The 12305-nt window shown below is 36.6% G+C and overlaps 1 protein-coding gene across 1 annotated transcript; it reads left to right on the forward strand.

Moving 5' to 3' along the window:
* The first annotated feature begins 441 nt into the window (after nucleotides 1–441).
* On the forward strand, nucleotides 442–1336 carry OR5P3 (olfactory receptor family 5 subfamily P member 3). The gene is given in 3 exon segments (XM_067751786.1): nucleotides 442–1039; nucleotides 1042–1266; nucleotides 1269–1336. Coding segments are annotated over 3 exon segments (891 nt in total).
* Nucleotides 1337–12305: the final 10969 nt, after the last annotated feature.

Genomic DNA, 12305 nt, shown 5'->3' on the forward strand with positions numbered 1-12305 from the left:
AACAGTTGTTCTTTTCCATGGGAGCTGGCCCATTCTGACATTTCTGCTCCCTTTCATCATGTCTTTGGCTCAGAAGATACAGTTACTGGGTCCCTCATACCATCTAGTGGCTGTCTCTAGGATATGCTCATGTGAGTCTATTCCTTACAGACCGCCTAAACTAATTATATAAGGCAAATGTGACTTGAATGTGTTAAATTGAAAAAAAAAAAAAGATTTTTCTGAGTATTCCTGGCCTTCTATCAATGCACATTTATATTTTTAAGCCTTATGCAAGGTATTGTGTGTGAAAATATTTTCCCCAAATATTTACATGTGAGTGTGTATGATGGGATTTTGTTATTATATAGCTATTGTAAAAATAAATATGCAGATTATACTATTTTCTTCTATTCTAATATCCACTTGTTTTTCTTTCAGTGGATATCATTCTCAGTATAGATGGGGACTGGAAACTACACAACTGTAACAGAGTTCATTATTTTGGGGTTAGCAGAGGATACTACAGCTTGTGCCATTTTATTTATTGTGTTTCTGGGAATCCGCGTGGTCACATTAATGGGCAATGTCAGCATAATCACGTTAATCAGAAGCAGACCTCAGCTTCATACCCCAAAGTACCTTTTCCTCTGCCATTTGGCCTTTGTAGACATTGGGTACTCCTCATCAGTCACACCTGTTATGCTCTTGGGCTTCCTCAGGGAAGGAACCTCTATCCGTGTTGCTGGTTGTGTCGCTCAGCTCTGTTCTACGGTCACATTTGGGACGGCTGAGTGCTTCTTGCTGGCTGCCATGGCCTGTGACTGCCATGTGGCCATCTGCTTGCCCCTGCTCTACTCCACCCACATGTCCCCCAGAGCCCGCATTCTCTTAGTGGGGGCTTCCTATTAAGGTGGTTGTGTGAATGCTTGGACATTTACTGGCTGTTTGTTAAGCCTGTCCTTCTGTGGACCATATGAAGTCAATCACTTTTTCTGTGATTATTCACCACTTCTGAAGCTTTCTTGTTCTCATGATTTTACTTCTGAAATAATTCCAGCCATTCTTCTGGCTCCATCATTGTAGTTACTGTGTTTATCATCGCTTTCTCTTACATCTACATCCTTTTCTCAATCCTGAAGATGTGCTCTACTAAGGGGCGGCATAAAGCCTTCTCCACTTGCACCTCCCACCTCACAGCAGTCACTCTGTTCTATGGGACCATTACCTTCATTTATGTGATGCCCAAGTCCAGCTACTCAACTGAACAAAACAAAGTGGTGTCTGTGATCCCCTGTTGAACCCCCTCATTTACAGTCTCAGGAACAAGGAGGTTAAAGAGGCCATGAGAAGATGAATGGCTAGAACACACTGGTAGTCCTACTAAAGTAATCTGATTTTTAATAATAAGCACTGTGTAATGAAGGCCTCTCCTGCAGATGAATAAATAATGTACTAAGTAAATTTCAGTGTATATTCATAGTATTCTAGACTCACAAATTTCATTTCTTTTTATTCTCAAGAAAATTTTCAGTGTAAAAAAATAAATGTGTATTCACCAAGATAGGAACATTAGCAAAAAAAAATTTTATTCTCAGTTTACCCACCATTTCTTGCATCTACAAGTACAAATCTTTTCAAATAAGTTCTGTGCTCTTTGAATGCAGTCTTCGGAAATAACTGCTGGAAGCACCTGAAACTCCTTGAGTGGGAAATAAAAAGTAGTGTTGCCATCTATGATCTTGTCATCTAACAGAGATGGTGTCCATGATGTATAGATAATCTAAGGATTGAAATCAGTGATGCTGGCAGTTGTAAAGCTTCTGCTGCCTTGTGGTCTGAGGCTGAGCAACAGGATTCCTCCCACAATACTTCTGCAGGTGAGCCTCAGCAAGCCAAATCAGAAGATACCTGAGAGCTCCATTTATCTTAGCTCTTCCCTTTCAGGGATCTGTTCTACAAAATATGTTCAAGAGTTTCCAGAAGAAAGACTATTGGGGGCTAATTGGCATGACCTGGCTCCTTTCTAGATCAGAAAAGTAAGGTTCCTTTTTTAAAGGTTATTTCAATCTTATCAAATATGCGCAACATATTTCTGTAATGTGTGTTAAACCATTTCTTTCCCTCCTGTTCCTGTTGCCTCTGATACTGAAATTCTCAGATTTCTTGCACATAATTTCACTGGAACTTCTGTATTAGCCCTGAAAACTCTCTTTAAACCAGACGGTTTCACTTACAGAATTTAAAGTTATTTGTATTCTTATAGACCCCTTTGTGTTTTTTCTCCCAGTTGTTTTATTCTGAGTGGATATTTTTTAATACAATGCGATAATATTTTTAAGGATCTCGTTTTTCCTTTAATAAATGTAAATACCAGATTAATCTTAATATAATTATATCATGTGATATTTCTATTTCGTCATCAGCAATGATTCTACTGTCCACAATATTAAGTCCAGAGTGAGATTAACTTCATGGCAGTGTGAGACATCTCTCCTTTCTGTTCCCGCTTTTAAACAACTAATTAGGCATCCATACATGAACAAAAGTGCCTCAGTGGGAATTGTGGGATCCAGACCATACACTAAGGGGTCCAGGAGGAGTCTTGCCCACCTGTGCATCTAGTAATAGGCAGAAAGACCTTAGTATGGGCATCAAAATCAGCAGGAACCAGTGAACATGCTCCAATTCCTCTCGGCCCTGGCCAAGGAAAACCTGGAGAGTGCATACTTGGGCAGAAACCTATGGATTAGAGAGACTTTGTAGAAATTCAACCTTCCAGAGAAGTGATTCCAGCATGCTGTTGGAGCAAAATAATAATAATAATAATAGTAATAATAAAACATGAGTTTGGATGCAGTGAAGACTGTAACTTTGCCAGTGCCATTGCTTCCCCAAGGAAACACTGCCTGGGGCAGAACTAGCAGGCGGTGTCCTCTCCTGCATAGGAAAAGGATAGTAGTGAGTGAGTGCTTGGGTCCCCTGGCATTTCAAGACACTGCTGGAGAAGCCCATTTGAAAAAATGTTACCGAGGCAGGACCTTCATGATGGGCAGGGGAGGGAAAAGATCAGAAAAGAAGCAGATAAGAATGTTAAAGGGCATTAAAAGGATGCAATTAAGCTGACTGTAATTCAGCAAGAAGTCCACCCATCAGCCTCTGGGAGCAGGTGTGTCCATAGAAGGTCAGGGAAAAAATCCCAGATATAATAGGACCAATGAAGACTATACCCCACTTAAAGGCAAATAGTAAAGGTGTGAGGGGGTGTCTGCTCCTTCAAATGCAAAACTATCACTGTAAAATTACAAGGAATGTGAAGAATCAAGAAAATATACCATCACCAAAAGATAACAATAATCAATGGCACAAAATATTGCAATCTGATAAAGAATTCAAAATAGCTGTTTTGGGGAAACTCAACAAGCTACAAGAAAACACAGAAGGACAATATATGAAAAGATGAGGAATTTAACAAAGAGATAGAAATTATAAAAAAAGGAATCCAACAGAAATTCTGGAGCTGAAGAATGCAATAAATGAAATGAAAAATGCTATGGAGGGCATCTGTAGTAGAGTAGACCAAATGAGAAATAGAATAAGTGATCTAGATAACAGAACTTTGAAATAACCCATTCAGAGGAGAAGAAAGAAAAAAGCATGAAAAAGAACAAAGAAAGACTATATGATCTTTGGGGTGTCATCAAATGTACAAATATTAAAATAATTGGTGTTCCAGAAGGAGAACAGAGGGAGAAGGGGGCAGAAGCTTAGCTAAGAACTTCCCAAATCTGAGGAGAGACATGGACATCCAAGTTGACGAAGCTAATAGATCACCCTATTATCTCAATGCAAAAAGACCTTGTCCAAGGCGTATTATAATGAAATTGTCAAAAATCAAAGATAAAAAGAGAATGCTAAAAACAGAGAGAAAAGATTGTAACCTACAAAGGAACCTTCATTCCAATAGATTTCTTGGCAGAAACTGTACAGTCCGGGAGAGAATGGAATGATATATTCAAGGTGTTGAAAAAATTGCCAGTCAAGAATACTCTATCCACTGAAGTTATCCTTCAGAAATGAAGGAGAGGGACTTCCCTGGTGGCGCAGTGGTTAAGAATCTGCCTGTCAATGCAAGGGACATGGGTTCGAGCCCTGGTCTGGTAAGATTCCACATGCCGCGGAGCAACTAAACCTGCCACACCACACTACTGAGCCTGCGCTCTAGAACCCGCAAGCCACAACTACTGAGCCCGCGTGCCACAACTACTGAAGCCCACGTGCCTGAGCCTGTGCTCTGCAACAAAGAGAAGGCACCGCAATGAGAAGCCCGTGCACCTAAACAAAAAGTAGCGCCTGCTCGCAGCAACTAGAGAAAGCCCGCGTGTAGTAACAAAGACCCACACAGCCAAAACAAAACAAAACAAAACAAAACAAAACTGTTCTGAGATTAAAAGTTTATTTAAAAAACAAAAAAGAAATGAAGGAGAGACGGTTTCCCAAACAGAAGATGAACGAGTTCATAACCACTAGATGTGCCTTGCAAGTAATGCCAAGAGGAGTTCTTCAAGCTAAAATGAAAAAGTATTAATCAATGACATGAAAACATATGAAAATATACAAAGGTAAATATACAGTCATATTTAGAAAACTCTACCTCTGTAATATGATAGTGTGTTAACCATTCAACTATAGGATAAAGGTTAAAGGAAAAGAGTATTACAAATAAATATAGTACGACCACCAACCCCATTCTCTTGATTGGCTCCTGGGTTTCTGGAAGCCAGGCCTCTGCCTAACACCCTGGTAGGAGATTGGAAAGTTCCTTTCAAGGGAAACTGACCTAAGAGAAAAGACCTAAATATTTGGATATTTGGGGTATTTTCTAGTGGAAGAGCAGATCTGCATCATCCTACAGGGATGCCCGTGGTGGATGAGCACTATACATGCACGCAGACATTCATTCAGTAGTGAAGCACCTCACTGTAGAAAGCTTTAAGCTGTAGTGTTGCTGAAACTGGATCTTTCCTTGTTATCAAACAAGCATATGCTAAATATATTCTTATGTATGACATTATTATAATGGAATTCACCTATAAAGATATAACTATTTACAGGTGAGATCTATTATAAGCTTCTCCATTTCTATTCTATTGGTACATGTGCCCAACAAAGAATGTGTCGCTTTTCCTTAGGAATAAAATCATATTATTTGTAAAAAAATAATAAATATAGCACTATAATTTGTTAGTGAATACACAATATAAAAAGAGGTAAACTGTAACATCAAAAAAGGAGGGAATAAATGATGGAGCTTATGTATGTGAAAAAATTTAAGTTGCTAACAGCTTAAAAAGGATTGTTGTATCTATAAGATGTTTTATTAAGCCTCATGATAACCTAAAAAGCAGAAACCTAGAGTAGGTTCACAAAAGATAAAGGGGGAATAGAGCATACCACCATGGAAAACCACCAATTTATATGTGTAAGCAGAAACAAAGGAAAAAAGTAATAACTGAACTACAAGACTGCCAGTAAACAATTAATAAGATGGCATTACTAAGTCTTTATGTATCAATAATTGCTCTAAATGTAAATGGATTGAATTCACCAATTAAAGGCACAGAGTGAATAGATGGATTAAAAAAAACCAAGAGCCAACTATATGCTGCCTATAAGAGACATTACAGAGTTAAGGACACACATAGGCTCAAAGTGAATGGATGAAAAAAGATATTCCATGCAAGAAGAAGCAGGGGTAGCTATGCTTATATCAGACAAAATAGACTTCAAGCCAAAATGGTAACAAGAGACAAAGAAAGTCATTATATAGTGATAATGGGGTCAATTCATCAAGAAGATATAACAATCATAAGTATATATGTATCCAGCATTGTAGCACATAAATATATTAAGCAAGTACTAACCGATCTGAAGGGAGAAATAGACAACCATACAATACTAGTATAAGGCAAGTACTCCACTTAAGCAATGGATGGATCATTCAGACAGAAAATCAACAAGGAAACATTGGACTTGAACCATATGTTAGACCAGACAGACATATATAGACCAACAGACATATATAGAATATTCCATCCTACAGTAGCAGAATAACATTCTTCTCAAATGCACACAGAATATTTTCCAAGATAGATAATTTGGTGGGCCACAAAACAATTCCCAGCAAATTTAGGAAGACTGATCATACCAAGTATCTTTTCTGACTACAATGGTGTAAAACTAGAAATCAACAAGAGGAAAGCTAGGAAATCTATAAGCATATGAAAACTAAATAACATACTCCAGAACAAACAATGGCTCAAAGAAGAAATTCAAAGAGAAATTTTAAAATCTCATAACAAATGAAAATAGAAACACAACCCACCCAAACCAATGGGATACTGCAAAAGCAGTTCTGAGAGGAAATTTTACAGCAATATATGCATTTTTAAGAAAATAGAAAGCTCTCTATAAAATAGATAACTAATAAGAACCTGCTGTATAGCACAGGGAACTCTACTTCTCTTTGCTGTACAGTAGAAACTAACACAACATTGTAAAACAACTATACCTCAATAAAAAAAATTTTTAAAAAAAGAAAATAGAAAGCTCTCAAATAAAAAACTTAACATTAAACCTCAAGGAACTAGCAAAAGAAGAGCAAACTAAACGAAAATTTAATAGAATAAAGGAAATGACAAAGATCAGACTGGAAATAAATGAAATAGAGAACAGGAAAGCAATACAAAATATTAACAAAACTGAGAGCTGATTTTACAAAAAGATAAACAAAATTGACAAACCTTTAGCTAGACCAACAAAGAAAAAGGAGAGAAGGCTCAAATAAATAAAATCAGAAATTAAAGGGGAAACATTACAACTGATACCACAGAAATACATAGGATCATGAGAGACTTACTAGAAACAATTATATGCCAACGAATTGGATAACCTAGAAGAAATGGATAAATACCTAGAAAAGCCCAACATGCTAAGACTTAATCAGGGAGACATATTAAATCTGAATAGATCAAAAACAAGTGTAAGGAGATTGAATCAGTAATCAAAAGCCTGCCAACAAAGAAAAGCCCAGGACCAGATGACTTCATTTGTGAATTCTACCGAATATTTAAAGGTGATTTAATGCCAATCTTTTTCAAACTCTTCCTCCAAAAATTAAGAGGAGGGAACACTTTCAAATTCATTTTATGAGGTCAGCTTTACTCTGATACCAAAGCTGGATAAGGACACTGAAAGAAAAGAAAACTTAGACCAATATCCCTGATGAACATAGGTGCAAAAATTCTCAAAAAATATTAGCAAATTGAATTCCACAATGCATTAAAAGATCATACGTCCTGCACAAGTGGGCGTTATCCCTGGAATGCAAGGATGTTTCAACATAGGCAAATTAATAAATGTGATACACCACATTAATAGAATGAAAAATAATATATAATCATCTCAGTAGATGCAGAAAAAGCATTTGACAAAACGCAACATCCTCTCATGATTAACCCTCAATAAACTGGTTATAGAAAGAATATACCTCAACATAATAAAGTCTATATTCGGCAAACACACAACTAACATCATACTCAACAGTGCAAGATTGAAAGCTTTCCCTCTAAAATCAGGTATAAGACAAGGGCGCCCACTCTCACCACTCATATTTAACATGGTACTGGAAGCCCTAGCTAGAGCAGTTAAGCAATACAAAGAAATAAAAGGCATCCAAATCAGAAAGGAAGAAGTAAAATTGTCATTTGCAGATTGTATGATCTTATATACAGAAAATTCTAAAAAAAATAACAAAAACACTGTTAGAACTAATAAATGGATTTAGTATAGTTGCTGGATATAAAATCAACATACAGAAATCAGCTGTATTTCTATACACTAACATCAAAATATCTGAAAATGAAATAAAGAAAACTATCTCATTCTCTATAACGATCCTGAGAAAGAATAACAAAGCTGATGCATCACACGTCCTGATTTCAAACTACACTACAAATCTATAGTAATTGAAACAGTATGGTACTGGCATAAAAATAGACACATAGACCAATGGAATAGAATAGAGAGCCCAGAAATAAACCCCCATATATACGGTAAACTAATATTTGACAAGGGAGCCAAAAAGATGCAATGGGGAAAGGATGATCTCTTCAACAAACTGTGTTAGGAAAACTGGATAATCACAAACAGAAAAGTGAAATTGGACCCCTAATTTATACCACTCAGAAAATTAACATGGATTAAAGACTTAAACATGAGATCTGAAGCTGTAAAAGTCCTACAATAAAACATAGGGAATAAACTTCTTAACACTGGTCTTGGTGGTGATTTTTTGGATATGACTCCAAAAGCATAAGCAACAAAAGCAAAAATCAACAAATGAGACTACATCAAACTAAAAAGCTTCTGCACAGTAAAAGAAACAACAAGTGAAAAGGCAACCTACAAAATGGAAAAAAAAAATTTGCAAACCATATATCTGATAAGGGGTTAATATCCAAAATATATAAATAACTCATACAAATCAATAACAAACAGACAAACAGAAAGACCCTCCAGAAACAATCCTCTTAAAAAATGAGTAGAGGATTTTCCAAATATCTTGCAGTACATAAACATGGGATATCTTTCCATTTATTTATGTTGTCTTCACTTTCCTTCTTCAGTGTCTTTTAGTTTTCAGACTATAGATCTTTCACTTCCTTGGTTAAGTTTATTCCAGGTATTTTATTCTTTTTGATGCAATTGTAAATTGGATTGTTTTCTTGATTTCTTTTTCTGGTAGTTCATTATAAGTTTATAAAATAACAGATTTCTGTAAATTAATTTTGTATCCTGCAACTTTATTGAATTTATTTATTCTAATAGTTTTTTTTTGGCAGACTCTTTAGGATTTTCTATATAGAGTATCATGTCATCTGAAAACAGTGAGTGTTTTACTTCTTCCCCTTCCAATTTGGATGCCTCCCCCTCCCTTTTTTTCTTGTCAGATTGCTGTGGCTAGTACTTCTAATGCTATGTTAAATAGAAGTGGCAAGAGTGGGCATCACTGTCTTGCTCCTGAGTATGATGTTAGCTGTGGGTTTGTCATAAATGGCCTTTATGTTTTTAGGTATGTTCCCTCTATAACAAATTTGTTGGGAGTTTTAATCATGAATGGATGTTGAATCTTGTCAAATGCTTTTTCTACATCTGAGACGATTGTGTGATTTTTATCCTTCATTTTGTTAATGTGGTGTATTATGTTGTTTGATTTGCAGATACTGAGCCAATCTTGCATCCCTGGATAAATCCTACTTGATCGTGAAGCATGATCCTTTTTATGTATTGTTGAATTCATTTTACTAATATTTTGTTGTGAATTTTTGCATCTATCTTCATCAGAGATATTGGCCTGTAATTTTCTTTCTTTGTAATATCATTGTCTGGTTTTGGTGTCAGGGCAATCTTGGCCTTGTAGAATGAATTTAGAAATGTTCCCTTTTCAGTTTTTTGGAATAGTTTGAGTAAGATTGGTATTAACTCTTCATTAAGTGTTTAGTAGAATTCCTCTGTTAAGTTGTCTGGTCCTGGATGTTCGATTATTGGGAGTTTTTTGATTACTGATTCAATTTCATTACTAGTAATCATTCTTTTTGGATTTTCTGTTTCTTCCTGATTCACTCTTAGAAGATTGTATGTTTCTAGGAATTTATCCATTTCTCCTAGGTTGTCCAATTTTGGGTGTATAAATGTTTGTAGTATTCTATTATGATTGTATTTCTGTAATATTGGTTGTAACTTCTTTTTCAAATCCAACTTTATTTATTTTGGCTCTTTTGTTTCTTGATGAGCCTGGCTAAATTAGGTTTATCAATTTAGTTTATCTTTTCAGAAAACCAACTCTTAGTTTCATTGATCTTTTCTGTTTTTTTGTCTCTATTTTATTTATTTCCAATTGTTTCCTTCCTTCCATTTACTTTGAGCTTTGTTTCTTCTGCTTTTTCTAATTTCTTTAGGCAGAAAGTTAGATTGTTCATTTGAGGGTTTTTTTGTTTCTTGAAGTATGCCTGTATCGCTATATATTCCCTCTTAGAACTGCTTTTACTGTGTCCCATAGATTTTGGAAAGTTGTGTTTCTATTTTTAGTTGTCTCAGGGTATTTTTTGATGTCCTCTTTGATTTCTTCATTGACCCATTGGTTTTTCACTAGTATGTTGTTTAACCTTCACTTGTTCATGTTTTTTGCAGTTTTGTTCTTATAGTTGATTTCTAATCTCATAGTGTTGTTGTTGGAAAAGATGCTTGATATGATTTCAGTCTTCTAAAATATTGAGACTCGTTTTGTAGCCTAGCATGTGATCTATTCTGGAGAAAGTTCCATGTGCACTTGAGAAGAATGCTATTTTTGGATGAAATGTTCTGTAGCTACCTATCAAGTCCATCTGATCCAGCCTATCATTTGGCCACTCTTCCAATTGATTTTCTGTCTGGATGATCTATTCATTGATGTAAGTGGGGTATTAAAGTCCTCTACTACTATTGTATTACTGTCAACTTCTTTCTTTATGTCATGTCTCTTAATACTTGCTTTGTATGTTTAGGTGTTCCTATATTAGGTGCATATATGTTTATGAATGTTGTATCTTTGTCTTTTGCTATAGACTTTATTTGTCTGATATAAGTATTGCTCCCCCAGTTTTTTTTTCATTTTTCTTTGCATAGACTATCTTTTTCCATCCTTTCACTTTCAACCTTTGCGTGTCTTCAGCTGTAAAGTTTTGAAAAGTTTTTTCCTTTTTTGTTCTGATGGGCTGATTCCAACCATTCTGTCTTCCAGGTTGTTTATGTGTTCTGTATCACCTAATTTGCCATTAATTCCTTCTAGTGTATTTTTCATTTCAGTTATTGTATTCTTCAACTCTCAACAGTTCTTTTTATATTTTCTAGTCCTTTGTTGAAATTCTCACTATGTTCCCCTATTCTTTTCTAAGTTCAGTGATTCTTTTAATAACCATTGCTTTGAACTCTTTATCAGGTAAGTTACTTACCTGCATTTCATTAAGTTTTTTTTCTGGTGTTTTATCTCATTCTCTCATTTGGAGCATATTCCTCTGTCTTCTCATTTTGTCTGACTTTCTCTCTTTGTCTATGAAATTAGGTGAAACAGTTACCTATCCTGGTCTTGAAGGTGTGTGTGCTTGTGGGGAAGCATCCCTTTGCAGTCTGTGTGTGCTCAGTGGCTTTGGTGGGAGATCTAGAGCTGAAATGAGCAAGGGTCATGACTTCTCCTGGTTTGAGCTGGCAGCCACCACCTTAGTGGGGATTAGGGCTGGAGACAGAGCCTGGTGTAAACTGTGGATTCTCCTGTGGCATGATGGCAGTTTCTGCCTTGGTGGGGGTATGGCTGGAGCCAGAGGGGCTTGAACTACAGCCTGGAGCAAGCTGCAGCTAGTCTTGAGACATGCTGGCAGTCACACCTTGGTGGGGCTTTGGCAGAGAGGCTGCAGCTGGTGACTGGTGCAGGCTGGGGTGGGGTGTTCTGGGGCAATCCAGAAGGTTAGCCAGAGCACCAGGAACTTTTCAGTCTTCTGCCTCTGCACTGATATTGAGAGCAAGCAAGTCTGTGAGTGTGCTTTTGAAGAGCAGAGTCTGTTTCCTACAGCCTTCTGGTAAGCCCCACTGGTTTTCAAAACCAGGAAATGGGGCTTATCTTCCTGGCGCTTGACCCCAGGGTTGGGGTGCCCAGTGTGGGGCTGAAACCTCTCTCTTCTTAGGGAGTATCCCTGAGCCTGTGATTTCTCCTCCTCTGGGTTGCCCACTGACGGTGTGGGTCCCAACTCGATCACTTCTCCTCTGCTAATAGACTCCGTGTGGTTCTTTCTTTGGTTGTAGAAGAGTCATTTGTCTAGTTTTCAGGTTATCCTCAGAGAAAGTTGCTATATATATATTTGTAATTTTGATGTGTTTGTAGGAGGTGAGCTCAGGGTCCTCCTAATCTGCTATCTTGATCGCACATTCTTCTAACATTTTATATTTGTAGTGTAGTCCTTAACCTGATGTATTAAACAGAACAAATGTTTAGCTATGAGATAATTTATTATATTATACTTCCAATAATTATCAAATGGAAGTGCACAAACAAGTAGAAAAAGAAAGAAACTGGTCGCTTGAGAATTGACAGAATCCTTAAATATTAGTTATATTTGTGTGAGGTGCACTGCTCAATATTCACTTGAGAATGTGATAATGACCCCTGGTGCTTTTTTTTTTTTTTTTTTTTTTTGCGGTACGTGGGCCTCTCACTGTTGTGGCCTCTCCCGTTG

Source organism: Pseudorca crassidens, chromosome 9 (genome assembly GCF_039906515.1).
Source record: "Pseudorca crassidens isolate mPseCra1 chromosome 9, mPseCra1.hap1, whole genome shotgun sequence".
Lineage (NCBI taxonomy): Eukaryota > Metazoa > Chordata > Mammalia > Artiodactyla > Delphinidae > Pseudorca > Pseudorca crassidens.